The sequence below is a fragment of the Gallus gallus genome, chromosome 1, assembly GCF_016699485.2.
Source record: "Gallus gallus isolate bGalGal1 chromosome 1, bGalGal1.mat.broiler.GRCg7b, whole genome shotgun sequence".
Taxonomy (NCBI): domain Eukaryota; kingdom Metazoa; phylum Chordata; class Aves; order Galliformes; family Phasianidae; genus Gallus; species Gallus gallus.
This window is the reverse complement of record NC_052532.1, coordinates 114,872,932-114,895,326: the sequence shown is the minus strand read 5'-3', so window position 1 is coordinate 114,895,326 and position 22,395 is coordinate 114,872,932. Positions and strand designations below refer to the sequence as shown.

The following is a 22,395-nucleotide window of genomic DNA, read 5'->3' as shown; positions in this document are numbered from 1 at the left end:
AACAATAAACTAAAAGAACTTTCCAGTAAATTTAGAAACAGCTTCTGTCCTATTTACAAAAGAAATAATCCCCAGAAAGATCAGAAAATGAGTAAATCCATCACCTCCTAAGAAGACAAGAATACAGCTTCTTTCTATTTCAACATTGAATTACAAAGCTAGAAAAACAGGGAAGAAAAAAAAACTAAATTTCTCTTGCAGACCTGCCTTCTAAACTTTATTAAGTATCTAAAAAATAAAAGGACTGAAGACGGATGATGCTTTTTTCCATCTTTCTAGACTACTATGTGTTCTCCTTGGAATCAATAAAAAAAATAATATTCTTCTACTGAGAAAAGAAATTTTCCTCTGAAAGTATTCTTTATGAATACTTGCAGTGCAAGAAAGCCACTATAGTGCCCAGAAAATCTCATCTAAAGCATTAACATAAATACACTGAGATGGTAAGGAAATCACTTTACATATAGCATTCAAATATAGAAGAATGTCAGCTGACAATGAGAATCAGAGAAGGAGTTATAACTCTTATGGTCATTTTCAGCCATTTTGATCTTCAGACAGCCACACTTACAGGCTCTCACAGGAAGCTAGATTTAAGCAAGTGAATTAGTTTGGATACCCTCAAATTAAGGTCAAAACCAGAATGCATCATTTCAAGGTAGTTATTCACCTTTAGGACTGATTCAACTCATTCTAAAGAAAATAAAAGAAACAACAACAAAAAAAAAACAGCTCTTCCTCCCCTCACCCCCCCCCCAAAAAAAAGCAAACAAACATGCATGCAGAAAACAAACTATCAAATAACAGGAACAACAAAAACCCAAAAACTAACCAAACCATTTTAGATAACTTAAAAACTTGGATTTTTTCTGAATACAGAGTCCAGGAAGTCACCTCAGATATTAAAATCTGATCTAGTCATAATTAACAGTCTAGTGATAGTTAATGAATTCTGGCCAAAATTTTCATATGAATATCTTCCTTCAATTTCTTAACCAGATGTTTCAAGTTAAATTTTCTTCCACCACCTAGGCGATTATAGTTTCAGATGACCTTCTGCTAAAAAGTACCAAGATGAAAACGCTCAACCGTTCCACTTGGAATACAATCATTTACTTAGATTTCATTAAATAACTCCCTGGGGTCACATGAGAGTTTTTCTGGCTATGACAATTGTCATTGTTTTCATAACCGGAAAGAATAACGTCAGTTTTAAAGACAAATTAGTGTATTTCAGTAGAAATATTGACTTTTCTCTTTGCCTGCCAATGAAAGAACAGAATCTAATTCCTTTCTAGTGGATCTTACATGGCAACAAGTCAGGCTATTTGCACGGCTGCACCCAAATCTTGAATGATTCATGGCAAGATTTGTTGATCAAATGTAAATAGAGGCAGTGCAACCTCCTTTTCTGCCTTAGAAGTAAATGATAACTGGCAAACTGAAACCAATTTCTCCTTTTCCTTGCACCCAAACAAAACGCGAGAACCAGCATTTGTCTTTTTAACTGAAGGCTCTGTCTTTTTAACTGCAGAGGCTATGGCTTGCACGGATCATGAACTTATCACAGATTTCTGGATTTCTTTCTTTCACGGAACAGACAGGCTGCTGAAGATGGGAGTAACTACTCCTACAGGAGACTGCTACTGACTTGCTTAAAGTCAATAGCTCAATGAAATGGTCACTTTTGTCATGCATCCCACTCACAACTTACTGGCTGATGCAAGGTTTCCAAAGTAACTGCCCTATTAAAGCCAGGAACTAGCAGTTGAAATTATCAAGTCTTGCATGTTATCTCAAAATAATTTTCTTTTCAAAGCATTATTGCTTTTACAAGAGAAACTCCTGTACACATCCCAACACTAAGCGACAGCCTTGTTATTATTATAACCCTGTAAAGTCAGACAGTATTGCCTCCATTTCACAGAAATGTCATAATACCTATATATTAGAGTTTACCAGAAGCGATTGCTTTTTTCACACCCAGGGCCACAAAACCTTTTATCTGATGTCTAACTTTCAAAAAGTTTTAACAACAAAAGCCGCTCTCATTGGGTTATCATTCCAATTAAATACTCCTTTCAATTGTCACAGTATTCATGCCCTGAATAACTTTAAGAAGTGCTCTTTTCCATCCCTTCGAGAATTTTAAATTCAAGACAACTTTGCCATCTGTACCGAAATTGAGAAAATTATTTTTGACTGAAAACTCACTTTCTTTGAATGATAAGGTTCTCTGATCTGGCCCATAGCAGAGACAAAGAATAAAGAAAGAAGTATGCAAATATTTAGGGTTTTTGCTTCTTCGGTTTTTATTAGATAGAATCTTTCATGTTCTGCAGCAAGAGATCTTGGCTAATCTTCCTTTTGTTGAGACAGTTTATAATGTAGCAAAGAACTGAATTTTCACAGTATTGAAAGTTTTTCATCTGAAAGGGACTTGCCAAGTGGAGCACTTCTTTATTACCAGACACTAAAAGCACTTTTAAGCAAGCTGAATTTTATTTTCACTCTAGATGACTTTGATTAAAGAAAAAAATTTATAGGTTATTAATCATACCTTCTGGGTCAAAACTTTCACTCAGACTCACTCAGCTCCTGAACTTAAATAACTTCAGATATTAAGTGACTGTCAGCACTCCCGTTTCTCTCCTTCCCTGGCAATTATGATAACCTATTTCCCACTAAAATATTCCAGTCTATAATTAATCTATTTTTTCCCCCTCAGCCCTCATTACTTAGCATGAGAGCAACAAAAGAAACCAAGAATTCTTAGCTAAAAACTTCCCATAGCTTACAAACATAGGTTTAAAAAGGAGGATTAAAACAATGATTAGTACTTCATCTTAGCCATAAGTTCTTAAAATCTGTTGTTTTCTAAAATGTACAAATTTGGAATGCCAGAGCCACATATCTTAGATTCTGTCTCATGCAGTCTAAGGCATTCCCTAAACTCAGGGGACATGTGGGAATAACAGGCCTCAATCGGAGTCTAAGTCAATAGCAACTCTTCCTTCCAATTTCATTTCGCATCTTGAGATTTCTAACAAACATGTTATCAGTTAATATCATTCATTCCTAGCAAGTAAACCTCTTAATCATCCTTCTATTTATAATCAGACTTTAAAAAAAAAATCTAGAAGTTTCAAGATATCTGTATGAATTTTTCTCCAGAATCTGCAGTCTCTTTGGCAGCTTTTCTGATCCAGATTAATGTCCAGGCAGATAGTGGGCTATGAACTTCAGCTTTCCAGTGAATTATCACCGGTTGTTTATGTGATTAATAAATAATTTAAATCTTTTAGTTACCAAAAAAGTGAAGGATATGAAGGCACCTAACAGTAGTTCAGTGAATTTTAACGTAAAATCCTCTTCTGCTTCAATCTTTTTACTTAGAGTATTAAGCTCCAAATCTCATCTCATAACCTACATTTCTTGACATGAAATTTGCTTACATGAATGATCTCCACTATCAGACTTACAGTACATATAACTTATATTATATGTATTTATAGTATTATAGTACTGAAGGTATACATTATGGAAATACTACAGTAACTGAGATTCTAAGATCAAAGAAGGATGCTTTGACCTGAACCTATTCTTAGCTGGAAGAACTACTATTTATTTCCAGTAAGCAGGTTAAAACCTGTTCTAATAAATAAATGTCCTTACTCAAAGTGAAATTGAGTTTTTGTTGGCTTAGCAACTACAGTTCTTTCCCGTCAAGTTAAATTCCGATGTGACAAAATATCCAGTAACAATTGAATGTGCTGCTACGCACCACTAGAAACCTACCAAATTGTATATTTAGCATTCACCTAAAAACAAATCTCCCTTCTTCCTTTGGCATTTTAAGACTAACATAATACGTATTTCACTCTTTGTATTGATGCATCAGTCAATGTAATTCTGTTCTAATTGATATTTCCTCAGTTGCCTTCCATTAGTGATTTTTCTGAGCAACCAAGAACTATGTACATCATTCCAAAGGGCTTCATTAATTAAACTGCAGTGCTAAAAAAAAAAAAAAAAAAAGTATGCATGCTATAAACAAACATTATTAATTGTAGCTTAAAGTATGGATTAGGGGCATAGCAAGTCCCAGTGGAAGATGCGATACATAAACAATTAAAGCACATGAGAAATTTGGGAAGGAAATAGCACAAGATTCAACCTGGTTGAATATTTTAATGCACTTACAGAAATGATTTATTTGGAAAACAATGCTGAAACACAGCATGAGTAATGATGAACAGAAAATTACACAGAATGTGATATAGCGGCAAATAAACCTATGTGATTATTTGTCAGAGCAGACTAATGATTACAATTTGACAGACAGTTCTGAGGCATTGCGACTGTAGAATATTAATATAAAGCCAAACATTCATAAAGAAGTCAGAAAAAAAAACACAAAAAACAAAATAGGCTGGAGAACAGTAAACACCCAGACAAAGGACCAAGTATTAGAGAGGGTCTGCGTGAGCAGGATGAGGATGTAACCTTTAGAGTTAGCATTAGAAAAAGAGTATTTAGAAAATTGCATTTTGATGTCTGTGTATTCTGTGGGTATGTGGTGAGATAATTACAGAAAATTTTTTTAAAAAAATCAAAAACCAGACCCTCAGTGTATGAAACTCCTTCTGTGTACTCATGGGACTATTTGCAACACTTAGTGTCTTCAACAGATTCAAATAAGAAGACGATACTGCAACCCAGTTTCCCATCTTTCCAAATCCTTCCTGAAGCTCAATGGAATAGATTGTCCTGTCTCACCTTAGAAGAAAATGGTCAGAACAGTTAGGCAGAAAATGAGGGAAGACCTCACACTATGTCACTGGTGATCTCTCACTATTATATGAAGAATGGTAAGGCTGAACCTTACCAATATTAAGAGCTACACTGCTACAAACTATGAAATGGTTCTACAAAAGTGTATAATGGGAAGCCTGAATTATACCATCACTAAAAATCCAGAGCTAATATAATGATTATCTGTAAATATGAAGATATCTATTCTCTGTATATTATACTAATATATTTTAAGAGTAAATGTAGGGATGTAAGTATTTCATTGTTATCATCACTGTTAAGATTTTTCATATATTTTAGGTCATTTCTCAATACACTGGTTTTATGCATTTGGACTTATCAAGACAGCAGCAGAAACACATACACACAGATTTTGCAATATTTGTGTTACTATGATCTCATAGAAGCATTTAGTCAGTCTTTTACAGGGTAATGCTACATGCATGTACCATTCAACTCTTGCCATAAACTGAAAAAAGAAGAAAACAAGTTCACCTCTAGTCTTGCAGAACTGTGTATTTAGTCCAAATATTTATACACAAGGAGTCTTAATGTAATAAATGTAAAAAAGCAATGTTTTCTAAATTCCATTTTATTTTTATTTAATAATCAGATGTAAATATTTCAGAATATAAAACTTCAGAAATACAGTAGTTGACTTCCAAACTATATACAATAACAGCAGCAATGCAAAGTTAACTGAGAGCTCTTTATAATTCAAGTTCATAATTTTATTCAATAATATAATCTGCAAATCCATTGAAAAAAAAAATCTTATAATTTGTTTTGTAATGTATATATTCCCACCAAATTAAATCCCAGATATTTAAGATTTTCCTACTCACATGAGGAATGTCTGTTTTTATTTTTAATCTCCTAACGCAGTATAATAATTCCAATAATTTACTACCATTAAAACATGAAGAAGTTTCTGACTGACATGTGGTCTCTGGATAAATAATTTGCTTGCATCTTGATGAGGAAGTAATAAATATATTCATACATAACTAAGAGAAAATACTTACAGAGGGAGGCTCAGGGATTAATGAAATAACTATTTATTGCTACTTTATTTGCTTGAGACTAAAGGAAAAGTTAGACTTTAAGCTACTCAGTCTGAAAAGAAGTGCAATTTAATTTGGGGGGAAAATATCTCAAAATGGATTGTAAAACATTACAATAGTAATGTAGATAGAACTAGCAACCAATTTCAAATCCTAATCTGTACTCATACAGTTAAAAAAAAACACAATCTACTTATTATACTAAGCCAATAAACAGTATACTCTCATTGCTTTTGAAGGTATTCCCACTCTCGCTGTTTTTCAGAACTGTGTTATGATCCAAAGACAAAGTACATATATCCAGCTGAGATTTGTAATGACAAATAGAATACCAGTAGTTAAAAGGTTATGCTTTCACTGTAGTAGTACTTCAACACTGTAAGAATACTGCAGTTCCAGTATAAAAAAATTAGAACAATTCATAAGACAGAATATAATAGAAGCTAAAAAGTTCAACCTTTTGCATTTTTTTTAAAGGAGAATTTTAAAATAAATAAAAATAGTAGGGAAAGAAGACATTATTAACTCTTAATGCTTTTTGAGGGATTTATCATTTTCTTGTTTTGAACATCTCTATAAAGAGCTAACAGTTAACTGGCTTGACACAATATAAGATTTTGGAAGTTGGTATCTGAATTAAAATCAGCCACTAATCATACATTACACTGAAACACTCAAAACGCACAGCTGCCAAATCCCTCAGACCAGGTGACAGTACTCAAAAAACACAAATTACCTACTTACACAAACAATCAAAGCCGTTGTTTCTATTTACACTGCACAATATTTTGTTACTTTTGAAATAGAAGCAAAAGCAACCCAGAAATTAGATATTAAAATAATTTATGACATTATCACTGCAAATTTGTCTGACCTTCACTACCTAGCTGTTACACAGAGGTTCAAATACAGACAAAACATTGAATATTCAGATAAACACAATTCTCACATTGGTAGTTCTTCAAAAACAGTTTGTTTTCACAACAGACAAGGGTAGAACGCTTCAAAAATGTCACTGGCCATTGTATGGGAACTGTTGAGTCACGGCCTGAACCACTGATTGAGAACCTGGGGAAAGGACTGGCTCAGCCCTGGGAGCACAGGTGAAGGCAATTCACCTGTGTGACCAGAAGTGTTGGACCGTGGCTGCACCTCTCTTAGACCCCATTTAAGGGCCGACTGCCACTGGGGAAAGATCTCTGGTTGGAGATCCTTCCCTTGTGGAGTTTTCCCTGTGAGCCTAAATCTTCAGTTACAGGTGAACGTTCTTTCCCTGTTTGTCCCTCTTTCCATTTCACTCTTGTATCACCTTTCCACCACACTAATCTTTCCAACTGTAACAACCATATTTCAGTCTGTTTTGAATATTAATAAATATACGCCCATTGAACTTGTAATGGGATAGACAATGAGATTTGTAACAGGAGTGAGGACTCCAGCAAATCTATGTTTACTTTCCTAAGTAGCTACGTAACAGGTACCAGGCACCATGACACATTTGTAGTTGAGAGTTTACTGCTAATAACAAGTGGCAGTACTTTAAATGGTAACTCCTGACCAAACCAGTCCAAATATCTAGGGGTAAAGTCAGTAACAATGCCCCAGAACAAGCAACATTATCACTTTGAATTCAATAGACTTCTTAATTAACCAAAAGTACTCCAAGATTTCAGAACCAGAGTGGAAAAAAACAATCCTTTTATTTTCTAATAATCGTAAGGTTTGTTTTCTGTGCAATTGAAGTAATGATTTCCAAGTTCTAACCATCATCTAACTTGACTGTTCCCAGAAATCCCAGAAACATTATATGAAAAACAGCTTCTGTCACGTTTCTCTTTCTACCTTCCCCCCCCCCTTTTTTTTTTTTTTTTAAATGCACACTGACAGTGTACTAGGGAAAACATCACTAAATTTTAGGATGTGATAGAAAACAAATATCTTCTCCCTTGGCACAGGCCACGTCAGGAGGGGTGATAAGATGTACAAGAAAACAGTATTACTGCTGTATGCTACTGGGTGCAGACAGGGTTAATGACTTGATGAACTACAGTTCTGACAGGATGTTTTTCTCCTCTTCTCTGTACTATAGGTATGGTACACATACAGAAGTATGCAAAGTCAAGATCAAACAAAAAAGTTATCAAATGAAAACCTGAGTCTCATTATCACTTAATAATGGTGCCAAAACCTCATGTCATCAGTGCAAATTAAGGAAAAATACAGAAAATATGACTGAGATAGATTAAATGAGGTTTTTAATCAGGCTACACAGTAAAGCATAAGAAACTAGATAATTGCTTCACCTAAAAAGAACAGCAGAAATGTCATTACAAAACTTCAGAGTTTATTTATTACAAGGCTAGCACAAACAAGCATAAGATGCAGAAAAATGACAGCAAGGCACAAGTTCATTAAACCAAGGATTACGTCTTTATTGCTAGAAGTGAGCATACAGACACTTCACCTCCTGCTGCTGCCAATGCTACTATACTCAGCTGTTATAAGAGGAAACGACACAGCTTCCAGATTCAGTTTTGGGGAGAGCACTCCTTTGTTCTCCAAAGACCTCTCTGTGCGAGGTCATGCACTTTTTATTCCCAAAGCACACTTTGCTACACAAAATGCAACAAGCTTTGTCACTGAAAACTGCCACTACACAACATACAAGGTTCCAGAAGGACTCTTTTTTTTTCTCTAGCAGCTGTATGCGTAGCAGAGAGTGTTTGACACTACTAGCAGGTCTTCCTTTTCTCTACTGTCTGTCTCCCAAAGCCAGGTATCAATTCACAGATTGCTATGCCACTGTTCAAATTTTAATTACTATGCTCAAGTGAGGAGAAAATGGAAGTTATTATACCACGTAGTATCTGATGAACTATTTCAAACATTTCATAACAAAGTTGGTGGGTAATTAATCTGAATATTTGCCTTAACTTCCTAGAACTCGTTTGAATATTGAGATTATGTGCCAGAAGGAACAACTATTTAAGACCAAAGGTAAAATTTGGTATAAAACCAAGGCCACATAATTACTACACAAGTTGTTCTTTACTTGTCCTTTATTGTACTTGAGCGCATTTGAAAAGACGCTTAAGAAAAAGGAAAGTTTCCCTCTCTGACAGAACTAACACCAGAGCTATTCTTCACCCCATGTATAAAGTATTGCAAAGAGAAAAATGCTTATTGAATTACACTTCAAAATAGTTGCACTTATTCTTTCTGCTAACATATGCTTAAAAAAATAAAAGCAATGAATGGAGGAAATGATTATATCCAAAGTTTTCCTCATTCCTATGGCATCTGAAAACGCATTCCACAAACCTATGCAAGTTCAGAAATACAAGGAAAGCACAGAACATGGAATATGAGCTTTTTTTATTAACCTCAGATATTGGAGTCTCTATTACCCTACAGTGAAATTCCCCTGTGCCACACATAGCGGGTCACTGCAATATAACAGTATTACTTGAAAAAGGGCATACTGGAAAGACAGTAAGCAAAAACCTTTAGTGTATTTTCTGAAGTTTATGGATGGATATCAGATTTGAGCCCCTCCAAAACTGCAATACCGAGAAAACAATCATGAACAAACAGTTAACTACTAAAAGAGAAAACTCCAGGTAATTAGACATTATTAAAAGATACAGATTAATCTTAACAGCTTGATCAAAGCTATTAAAACTTCCATGTATGAGTTATAATTACTGATGTTATCATCCTTTAGTTCATTTGCTTAAGATATTTTGTCTTTTGCTAATATTAGCTGAAGTTAACTCATATCAGCAAAGACAGCAAATATCACCATCCCTCTTATTTCTCAGAAGTAACAATAACTTAGAATAATGAGAGAGAAACATAGGGAGGTGAAGACATCGATTTTCCAGTTTGAAAACCTTAAAAGAAAAATGTTTACAGAATCTTATATCTAAAATACATTAAGAGAGCAGTCTGAGACTAACAATCTGTTATTTGCATTGCAAATGGTCCACGGAAATCTTCTCAAAAAATCAGCAACTGTAACTTATATTGCAAATCCCACAACAGCTATCACTCAGCTGTGAAAAAACTTATTTTCCTCAACAGTATTGAGAGTAATGTTGTTGTTTTTCCATTTGTCATCCAAATCTGAACAGAAATCACTGTTTTAAAACACCCTGTATCCAACAATGTTTGTTGCAAGGTATTTTGAGTTGAATGAGAGATAACTAAATGCCCAAAAATACATATTTTGAGTAACCAAAACAACTTTTTTTTTTCCTTTGAAAGGGTCACAGAGAGCATTATCAAGATTTTAATCATCTTACCTGCATAATCATAAGTGTCTTATAACAAAAGGCCATTGTGAGATATATAGGTATACTTTGACTTAGGAAGTTCAATTTGCAAAAATATTAGTCCTTTCAAGTCCTGCCCACTTGTCTATAAGTCTTCATTAACAGTCTTCTAAATAACACTTTCTACCTTCTATTAGTTTCATCCACACCTTCCCTCTCTGCTTTTTATCTTTCCTCTCTACCTTAGTGAGCACCAAACATAAGCTTGCTTACGTTTAACTCACTGAAAAGACTCAGTCAAGAAGAAAGAGTTGATTTCTTCATAGCTTTTCCTTAACAGAAGAGGAAGAAAATCTGTCTCTCTGTTTTCCTATGTGCCTTTTACACCTCAGAAGAAAAAACAACAACCCACCCACATTGACAGTTGAAGTATCTTTACATTTTTTTGCTCTGGAATGGGGCCAGCATTCTTATAAATTCTGTCTGAATAAAGCTCCTAACTACATATCTTATTCTTGTGGACAAGTTTGTTTGCTCATCTTCCCCAATACTGTAACAATTCTGACTGCACAATAACTCCGTAGGATTTACTCTATGCTGGATATGTAGCCTATTTTGGGAACTGGTATCAAAAAGTATCTTCAGATAACTCTAAGAAAAGATTCTGATTAACTGAATATTAATTTTATTTAGATGAAAGGTATAAGCAGAAAAATATACAGCTTGCTATTTTTAAGAGGAAGTTATTAAGGTAATGTTACATAAACTGTGAAGACATTATCAAACTTCATAAATATGATGTAAAGTCAACATTCCAATTTTATCAAACTACTTTGGGACAAATATATAAGTAATAATTTATTAAAAAGATGAATGGGCACAGAAGAAATATTTTATGTGGATCCTCAGTATAACTACAAATGGGTATTGTAGGTTTTCTTATGTTTTGGGTATTGTAGGTTTTCTTATGTTTAAATGCTTAAAATCTAAGCAGACTTCCCACTTTAAGATACACAGCTGATGTAGAAAGTGTTATTTAAAGCATGGCCTACCATTTCAGAAGAAATATTCCTACTAGTTAATACACGTGAGGAAAACAGCAAGAACTCTGAGCTCTGTATGATGCAAAATATAAAAATTCTCACTTAAAATGTGTTCCATATCTCATCTGCTAATGTATTCAAAATGGAGATCAAGTTCTGAAACGTTTTAATAGCTGCTCATGAGAAAGACTTAAAAGATCAACAGCCTCAGAAACATGCCAACAGCTTCTCATGGGATGGGCTTAGAATATCAGCAACGTCAGAAAAAAAACTTCAACTTCATTTATAATCCAGAAAATAATATTGATCAAATAAAATATTAACTTTACAAAATGTAATTGCTAATTCTAAATCCTTAGTCACTGGTTTGAGGATGTATCTTTATATCATCAGAAACTTAAAAAAATAAAAACAAAAAACCCAAACCAAACACCTTTCTTCTTGATTACCGTAACAGTAGAGCCTACCAAACAGTAGGGCTCATTGAATAGTGGCTCCCTTTCTAGGCAAGATTTTCAAAATCTGTGAATGGAGCAAAGAGCTAAGAATTTAAGTGTTCACAAACACTTGTGTGTGTGATGCTTTGACAAATGTTACGTCAAAATAAAGGTTCACCAACTCCAGCGTTCTCTTTCCATTCTTACTGATACTGGTTGAACTTTCCTAAGCCACTACTGTTAAAGAGTTTTTCAGTGCTTGACTAAACAACTGCACATACCCTTGCCAATCCAGAAAAAAAAAAAAAATAAATAAAAATCAAAGGTGATTTCTACATCTAGAAAATAATGAACAAAAAATTGCAGCCTTTAGTAAGCCAATGGAGGATAGAACACTGTCACCCAATCTGCTATTAAAAGATATTATAATATCAATTTAGGACACCTGACATATATATACAATGTAAAGTTATATAAGTGGTATGCTGGAATCTTCAAAAAAGATTTTCCATTGGCTGGTGAACCAGTAATTCTATTTTTTAGTCTAGAAACAATTTTGGATACTTTTTTTAAAGACAGATAAACATAAGGTATTGCTGAAGAAAACTGTTAAAGTTGCACAAATTCTCAGGAGTTTTCAAATAGATACAGAATTAACTGTTGTTTTTCAAAAGCTTGCTTTATTTTTATTTTTTAATTTGAAGTGAAAAAAAGAAAAAAAAAAGGTGGCAAGCACCACAATTTGCAGATTTGAATAGCAAATAATTACAGCAGACATTTGGAAAACCACCAATGTTTAAGAGTTTTTCAGCTGTTGGCTAAACAACTGCAGCTATCTTTGCCAAAGCAGAATAAAATGTGCACTAATTGAAAGTGATTTTTGTATCCAGAAAATAACTTCTTCATTAAACTGTTTTAAGAAGTAAGTTCAAACAATTACTGCTACTCTATCTATTCCATTGCACAACCAATTTTTCAACTTCAATCTCAGCCAGAGTTTATAAATTATATTTTTTAAATGGAACTGTTTGACAGCACACAGAACACGCTCTCATCATTGACTCTCAAACCTTACTAACTGCTCCAATTGGTAAATTGTCCAATTGCTTAAGATGCTCCTCTTAATTCCACACAGTGCAAAATACCACTGTCTTAAACTAAGCCATCACTTCTAAGATGGTTGGTTTTCTTTTTCCTATATATGCAGATAGATTTTTCCTTATATTTATCTAATGTAAATATAAAGAATAGAAAGTTATTAGCTCAATCTCGTGACAAACTCTACTGTAGTTAAACATTAGGAGACTCAATGCTACGTTTCAGACTGAGTTATACATTTTGTTAAATTCTGTTTTGTTCTATCAGAAGTTCACCGTGAGGTAGACCACTGAGGACTAATACCACAAACATTAAAAACTAGATTAACTAGTGGCTTAATAGGGAAATTGTAGGAAATTGAATGAAAAAAAAATCAGATCACAGTATGGAAAAATATGATATTAATATATATAAGAGCATAAAGAAAATACAACAGATGACCACCAATGAGTACTCTTTCAAACATGACTGTATAAGGAAGCAGAAAAGATAGAGAGGATTTTCCTGTCACTTCTTACTGAGTTAAGCCGAGTCTCATTATTATCAGTGATGAAAAATAATACAAGCCTAGGTAATGATAATATTCAAGCAAAAAGTTATATCTACTATCAAGCACTAAAATTAATTAAGATAAAATTCTTATAGTTCTAGATACAATTATCTAGAGTATGGATCTATAGAAGATATGATCTGCATGCTCTAATTACAGAAATAACAATCAGCTTCTTATCAAGATACCTTGATACCAACATGTACACATTAAAACTCTGGACCCAAAAAATTGCTTTAGAGCACGCACAAGTAGAAAGTGCTTATGCTATGTCAGAAGGGAGCAAAATTAACACCAAAGTACAAAAAAAGAATGTGCCTTCAGTTTATGATTTAATCTTGCAAAACACTGAATATTTGTGCAAAGAAGTAAAACTGATTTACAAGCAAACACATGGAAAAAACTGATTATCTGCTTAAAGAACATAATTTGTACTGACCTTCAGGATCAAGGAGCTTCTCTATGCCCAGGTGTTGCCTGGCTATGTTAAATGCATGGTCTAATCGTTGCACAGGTGACTGCTGAGAAGCAACAGCATTCCAATCAAACAGGTCTGGTCTAAATAAACAAAACAAAGCAAAACAAAAAATTAGTTTCTTCTTTTTCAGTGTTAAATTATATATTTCTACGGCTACACATCAGTGTCAGCTACTACTTTTTAAATTACTTAATGAAGGAACGTGTTTGGTCAGTGCTGGAATTAATGAAGATGGGTTTCTGATGTGTTGCCTATAGTCATCCATATTAATCTTCAACGCATTAAGAACTTTTCTTATTCTTCATTAAGTACCTCTGGCCTACAGCCTCACTCCCCTAAACCAGTTGTTTCCACCCACTGTGCTCTGATCCCGTGTCTGGCCGAAATGCCTGCAGCAGGTTTGCTCACTCTCTCTCAGTGTATGGGTGAGAAGAATGGTGCTGTGGCTATGCACACTGAGATCAACTCACAGCAAGCCAAGCAGGATAAGAAGTAACTGCTGTGTTTATTTCGCAGCCTTTCTCCTCTCTCCAGTCCCCAGTTTTTTTTTACAATTCTATGAACATAACTGCTGCTGAGATTGCCAACTCTCTGCTATATCTGATTGAAATTGGCCAACAGGTTCAGCATATCATAATGTGGGAACATATGCAGCATAACTGCACATGCCACTTCTCATACCAAAACCTTTAGAAAAACACATACTTTTCAGATGAGTACAAAATTGTACTCCAGTCATGGGTTTTAGCTGATATGAGCCAAAGGCCTACAGCACAATTTAAATGTGCTTACAGGAAAAGACAGCACTAACAAAACTGAATTACAGCTGAGATACATAATCTGAGTACTTGCACTATAAACTGCAGTATTTCCAATATAAATAATGTTAATACAGCACAATCTTTGGCATTTCATCTAAGAATTACCTATTAGGAGATCAGAATTTGCTATCAGGCATTTTGGAAAAACAAGTTTAATCAGGTGATTAATAGTTAACGTGCATAAACATGAAAAAAACAACTGCACTATTTGTGATTTTGACACGATGTTCTGAAACAAACCACATAAATATATAATTTTACCTACAGATAAATCAAGTACAATCTAAACAAGTTACCATATTTTCATTAGTTATGAATGATTTACTTATATTTTTATTAAATTCAAAAGTTCATTTTAAAAAGTGACTCCTATAGTTATAATAGATGGCAAAAACCTTAAGTACATCAGACTGTAATAACTTCAAGAGAGCAAAGAAAAAATGATATTTATGTAGCAGTAATTTCCTAGTTATGTACCCTTGCTGTCTAATTTCTTCTGAGAGGGGAGTGATTTACAGAGTAACAATTAAGTTTTTATAAACTATTTTGCTTCTCTGTGCAGAGGTTTTTAAATATTAATTAAGAATAGACTACTGCCATTAATTTCTCCTTTCCCCATTCAGAAAGATTTCAAAATATTAAATTTTGCTGGAGACAGGAGGCTGATGGAAGAGTAATCTTAAGAGGTTATTATCTCTGTCTCCAGTCATGGATGTAGTAAGTCTGTGACCTCAGAGACAGGCTTGTGTACCAAAATACAAGCATTTTCAAAATGCAGATTACATCTGCACAATTTCTTGCATCCTCCTGCTACTGGATCTGGATGGGAAGGAGTTAACAGTCTTCATAGAAGCCCGCATGATGCTGTGTTTTGGAATGGTGGTTTAATCAGTGTTGAGAATACATAGGTTTTTTGTTTGTTTGTTTTTGGCTTTTGCTGTACTTACACAGTATTAAGACTTTTTCTTCCCTCCCTATTCTTGCATGTAAGCTGGATGTGTGCAGAAAGCAGGAATGGGACATACACAGGACAGCTGACCTAAACTGGCCAAAGGGATACCCCATACTATGCAACGTGACCAGAAAGAAGAACTAGGGTAAAGGAAGAAGGGGACTGGGGCTTTGTCCTCCAAGGCAGCTGTTGCTTATAGACTGCATGGGCATCCATCTGCTTGTGGGAGGTATTGAGTGACTGCATTTGCAACACTTGTTTTTCCATTCTACTTTCCTTCATTTATTTAACTGTCTTTATTCTGACTTACAAGTTTTCTTGCATTAGCTCTTCCTACTTTCTGCCCTGTCCAGAGGGCACAAAGCAAGAAACTGGCTGCTCAATTGCTGCTTGGGGTTGACCCACTGTCCCACTGCATCCTATATTTAGTCACAGAGATGTTCTTCACTTCTCTCAAATTTAACATTTTTTTTCCCCCCTCTCCTACAGCACAGAATGCCTAAGCTCATACATAAGAAATTAGTAAAGTGAACACTGTAGTAATGACAGAGCTATCTACTCTTATTTTCCTGAAAAGCTCTCCATAGACATCTTGGACAAACATTACAGATACCACTGTGTAAAAAATATCAGTGACAAAAGGTTTTAGGACAAGGAAATAAAACCAAAGTATCTGAAGGGCTACTTCCCCACTCCAAATATTTTTTCAGGTCTTTGATTTCAAGTTCAAGTCATATTTCTTCCTCTGAGCAGCACACTGTTTTCACAAAATCATAGCTGGATTGGTGAGACAAGACTTTATGTACTGGATCACGCTTTCTTCTAACCAGTGTGGACTCCATTGGGCAAGAACAATAACATTTGGAATTATGCTCATCAATAATATCTTGGATATTCAGTGTCATCCACCTTCTCGGTATATCTCTCTTTGAGATGGCACAAATTTGAACTGAGACACAACTATAACAGTAGCAAGAGCTCTTCAATAAACCAATGGCAGGTGTCCTATACTATATTTTCTCAATATAATAAAAATATAAAGATGACAGCACAGATTCCAAGCTGACTCAAAGGTGTATATAGCCATCTACAGCAACTCAGCTCTCAGAAAATGGACTTAAATTAAATATATGTATATATATTGAAAAAGCTTTCCTTAATTCAACAGTAATTTAACTCCGCAGATTGTCCCTTTTTTGAAATAATGCTTCAGCATACACACTTCAGCAGTTCCATCACCAGATTATGGTCTTATAATGGCAGTTTGAAACATCAGCTTCTTGGCAAAAAGTCTCTAGATGCTTTGATTTGTGTATACACAGGGCAATATGACCAAGAATGACTGCAGGGGATACTACAGCCTAGAAGATTAAGAATTGCAGTATGTGGCAAATAGTTCTTAAAAATCCATGAAACAACAGTGTATTAGTATGTTTACTAATGGCAAAAGAGTTGAAATATAGCGGTAAGCAGGTGTGAAATAGATCAGAATAGAAATCAAATGGAATACTGATTCCCAGCCTTCACTTGCCCTCTCTGTGTTGTTCAAAGTGTAGGAAGGGAGAGGAAATAACTCTTCACATCTGCAACTTGGTTCATATCTGACAGGCAGTAAAGCAAGATCATGGACAGCAGACATTGTAATTATATTACATTTATGTATATACACGTAATATGTAATCAAAGAATGATTTTGCTCAGAAAAGGTGTTTAAGACTATACAGTTTCCAGCCTCTTAATATAAGCAGACACACTTTCTGCCAGCTCAGACTGCCCAGGGCCCCATCCAACCTGGCCTTGAACACCTCCAGGTGTGGAGCAACCACAGCTTCTCTGGGCTTCCTGTGCCAGTGCCTCACCCACCATTCTCATCGTCAAAAATTTCTTCCCTATCCAATCTAAAACTATCCTTTTTCAGTTTAAATGTTACCTTGTCACCGTAGGCTCTAGTAAAAACTTACTTCCTATCTTTCTTACAAGCTCCCTTTTTACATTGTGGCACAGTGGATTTTCTTTATAACGTCTGTTAGGATGCCATGTTCTGGCATTAGGAGAAAATCTTGATAATGCACCAATGCTTTAGTTGTTCACAGAATCACAGACTCTGAATCATAACGGTTGGAAAGGTCCTCCAGAGATGATACAGTCCAGCCACTTCTGTTAAATCAGGTTCCCTAGAGTAGGTTGTTGAGTAGTGCTGTACAGAGCCAAGGATGTTTCAGTTTTCTGGTTCTCATACTGTAGCAAGGGGGCTGGGGGTGTTCAAGGAGCTAAGAGTGTTCAGAACTAGGACAGCTGACCTAAACTGGCCAAAGGGATGTTCCATACCATATGACATTATGTGAGGAAACAATAAAACTGAGGGGAGTTGGCTGAAAAGGCTGCCACTGCTCAAAAACTGGCTTGGCATTGGATGGTGGGTGGTGAGCAATTGCTTTGTGTATCACTTCTTTGTAAATAGTAATTATCATCAGTATTATTTCTCCCTTCCTTTTCTATCTTAGTAAAGAGATCTTATCTCAACCCATGAATTCTACTATTTTTTTTTTTTTTCTGATTCTGTCCCCCTTTCCACTGGATGGATTGAACCAAAAGCTGTGTGGTGTTTAGTTGTTTGCCAGGTTAAACTACAACAGCCTTTGTTGTGTTGGGCTCAGAGTGCTGAGATAATGACAGATTTGACCAGAATGTGTTAAAACAAAATTGTTATTAAAAAGTAGTCTAATAGCTGTTGCTCACGACACTGATCTTTTCATTCACAGTATGGTATTTTTTACTTTCAAGGCTGTTTTTCTTAATTCTGGTCACGCTGTTAATTGAGTCTGAAGGCTGGCCTAGGGTTATGGTCTTGCCAGTTTGCATATAGCATGTGTTCATGTTATACTGGTCATGGATTTAATTTGGTACTTGCACTCAACAGTGCAGTCACTCATGGACTTCAGGAACTTTACTACAGAAATTCTTAAGAAAAATACTGTTTAATCCAGGCAAGCTAAAATAGTTGTTGAAAAATTGAATATATCTGGGATATTCAAACTAGCATGAGCTCATTGCTGTCTTCTGCATTTGTTTCTGGTTTTATTTATGGTAAAGAAACTATGCACAAATAGGCTTCAATAAGATCTCCCTGGAGCCATTCCAACAGTTCTGCAACTAGCTGCAGCTCCTAGGAGTGACAGTGTTTTCAGACACACTTTCCAAGTGTACTCTAATAAATCCTGAGAGACTGCTTCCTAAATCTTTGTCAAAAAAATGGAAAGCTAAATTTTCATGAGTGCAGATACAGAAATTATAGCAAGAACAACAACTAAACAGTTTGTTAAGAGAGAAGAAAAAATTATCAGTGTTTCTAGGGATCTGTTTATTTACTCGCTACAGACATGGTTAGCTATTCATAATTTTTTCAACATGAACTTGAAGTAAATTCATCTTTCTCTGATAAGTCTAAGACAGTGAATCTTGGAGAGATCAATGTTGCAAAGGTGTAGAACAGTAAGAAAAACAATGCAGACTGAAGTTGGACGGATGTATTTGACACTCAAAACACTCTAAGTCATCTATTTACAGTACTCATTTAAAACAGTAACACATATTTTCTCCTCCAAAGAAAATATCTCCTAAATCAAAAACTAGTATGGAGAAAATTCAGAAAAGCACTTAATTTATAAAATCACTAAGATTTCACAAGGGGAAGAATTTGAAAGAAACACAGTGGAACATTTTAAAGATTGTTTTACACCTCCGCATTTTGCAATAGCTGTACTGCTTTCATTTCCTTGGCATTTCTAAGGTATCACAAGTCTTTAAATTAGCAGACTTTGCGACTTAGATAGCCTTCTCTAGAACGCAGTTACAAAAAACACCATAGAAGTTTAACAGGATATTTCCTTAAGCTGTTTTAACATCTAAAAAAGGTTATAATGCTACTAGAGCTATGCCACAATAAAGTAAATTTACAAAAAAAGAAACTTATAAATCTAATTCACAAAAACTTTTCATTAGTGCATCCAGGAGAAAGCCACATTCAGATCACAGAAGTCACTGCCTCCTTTTTAAGGACTGTGTCTTTGTTGTTCTCACTTCATCTGTACAAGTAAACCTTGCAGATAACTTCATTAATGTTATAATGAAACATGAATCTTACCTCTTCATACCATTACTTTTACTTTCACATTTCCCTCAACCTACTGAACACAAGCTTTTGCTTTCTCTACCCAGGAAGATCCGTTCTTTTTTAATGCCATTTTTTACTTTTCTCCTCCTTAATCTGCCATCCTGAAGCAGAAACAGCTTAGGACAGTGAAATGCTGGTCTAAGTTCAAGTGTTCTAAAGAAGCAAGGAGGAAGCTAATAAATAACACTTATTCCCCCTTCAAAATCCTGATTAAAGCGTCAGAAAGAAAAAAATATATATTTTTAAGCAACTTTGATGAGAAAGATCTCTCTGATACCCATGTGTAGAAAAAGAGAAAAAAAAAAAAAGATTGCAAGAAATAATGGGAAAAGTTCATAGAATCATAGAATGGCTTGGGTTGAAAGGGACCTCAAGGATCATCAAGCTCTACCTCCCCTCCCACCACCGCAGGCAGGGCCGCCAACCTCCATATCTAATACGAGACCAGGCTGCCCAGTGCCTCACCCAACCTGGCCTTGAACACCTCCAGGGACGAGGCATCCACAACCTCTCTGGGCAGCCTGTTCCAGCACCTCACCACTCTCATAGTAGAGAACTTCCCCCTGATATCCAATCCAAATCTTCCCTCCCTCAACATAAAACCATTTCCCCTTGTTCATTTCCCCAGTTCACTGTGACCTAGAGCCTGGAGGAGTAGGTCCAGTTTCAACTGCAGCCCAAGTGACTTCTCCTCACCAAAATATTTTATTATCCTCATACTCCTAGGGAGATGGTTCTACTTAACAGCTGCTGCCTTGTTTAGACAGTAAAATGCAGGACATACCATTCACGGAACCATATCCTGAGTTTATATTCTGAATATTTGCAACTCAAGCTCACTAATGTGCCCTTGTAGCTTTATCAAGAGACCTGTGCTCCACTGCTTCTTGAACTCAGTATTAAAAGCAATTGCAATAGAGCCTAAATGTCCCCAGAGATGCGGTGATTACACAAATGGGAACATCTACTCCAAGTAACCTCTTGAAAAGCAAAAGCAGAAAGAGCATTAGAAATATCTGATTAAAAAAAAAAAAAATCAACCATAAACAAGAGAAGGGACGGATAAAAGTATATGAGAGAAAGCTACCTACTGAGAGTACTGCTCTCAGCATATTATATGTATTTAGTGCTTAAATTCTATAGTATTCACTGAAGATCTTCCAAAAACAAAAAACAAGCCAACCAGCACTCAATGAAAATATCAGATAAGAAAAATGAAAATATCACCAATGACAGGATAGGGATTGGATTATTTTTGTTTCATTAAGGCATGTAATTATTTAATTACTATCATTCATCAAAGTAAAAGGAAGCATACTAGGTGAGATTAGTGCTTCATGCTAAGCCAGTATCCCCTCCCAGTTAAGCCTTCAGTCCTTCCACAACTCAGGATTTTAACAAATTTCTGAGTTGAAGACTTTATGTTTTGCGCACACCTTTTTAATGAGAATTCAGCAAGTCTGTCCAAAAGGGTTGTGTTTTTTGTTTTCACTCCAGCCTTGAGCTTTTTGCACCTGAATCATGAACAAAAGTAACTTAGGCCTACAAAGATGGGGAAGGGACTACAGGGGAAGATGAATGGGGAGCAGCTGAAGTCCCTGTGTTTGCTCAGCGCAGAGCAGAGGAGCTGAGTGGAAGCCTCATGGCAGCTGCAGCTCCTCACAGGGAGCAGAGGGACAGCGCTGAGCTCTGCTCTCTGTGACAGCGACAGGGCCGAGGGAATGGCAAGGAGCTGTGTCAGGGGAGGGGCAGCTGGGGGTTAGGGACAGGGTCTGCACCAGAGGGCGGTGGGCACAGCCCTGAGTGCTGAAGTTCACGGAGTGTTTGGACAGCACTCAGACACATGGTCTGATTTCTGGGTAGTCCTGTGTGAAGCCAGGAGCTGGACTCTATTATCCTTCTGGGTCCCCTCCAACCTGTTGTACTCTGATTCTACCATGCTATCAGTACTGCCTAGGAAGTTTTCGGAGGGCAGATATAAAAAATGTGACAGTGGTAGAAACAGAAGATTGACCAAAGTATAGCAACTTTCCAATATGTTTATTCCTTGACTTCACTTACAGTGAATATAATGCTATCCATATTGAAGTGTCTGTTCTCAAATGTTTCACACAACCACTTAACTTGAATTATGTTGAAATACTATCCAGCATCTGAATTGAATCATACACTTAGCAATGCAAACATTATGTAAGACAGGTTGATGTGGTTTTTTTCCCCTTTTTGAAGACCAAATGGACACATAGGATACATTGTTAGTTACACCCTCCAAGTGCGGTAACATCAAAATCAAGAAGAGATGTAAAACTATTTCCCATTTTTATCTACAGTTGCCTTCCTCCTGATACTCTTCTCTGTTTCCCCACACCACACAGAAGAACTGTCCACAAAGTTGGTACAACAGAAGTGTTACAGAGACTGTAAATTGATGTTGTACATGGAAGGTGTTGAAAGATATATCAAAGATACAAAATTACTGTAAACATAATATACAGTTTATAAAGTTTTCTATTTTACAGGTTACATGCATTTCCTTCAAAAAATTATTTTCAATTATCTGTTGTGAACTGCAAAAAGTAGAGTTGAAAAACAGCGTTGGTTTTCTCGAAATCACAGCTGAACTGCATAACTAAAATTCCCTCCCCCCCCATTGTATGTCATGTTTTCTGAAAGTACAATGCTAATTAAA

At 35.6% G+C, this 22,395-nt stretch overlaps 1 protein-coding gene across 27 annotated transcripts in view; it reads right to left on the bottom strand.

Annotated features, from left to right (window-relative positions):
• Positions 1-22,395, bottom strand: part of DMD (dystrophin) — a 1,163,614-nt gene that overhangs the window by 761,985 nt on the left and 379,234 nt on the right. For all 27 annotated transcript variants that reach the window (XR_006934806.1, XR_006934864.1, XR_006934881.1 and 24 more), the window contains exon 7: positions 13,721-13,839. Coding sequence is in view for 24 of the 27 variants with exons in the window: in XM_046919009.1 (XP_046774965.1) it covers positions 13,721-13,839 (119 nt within the window). In the remaining 3 variants the exon portion in view is untranslated. The remainder of the gene's footprint in view (positions 1-13,720; positions 13,840-22,395) is intronic.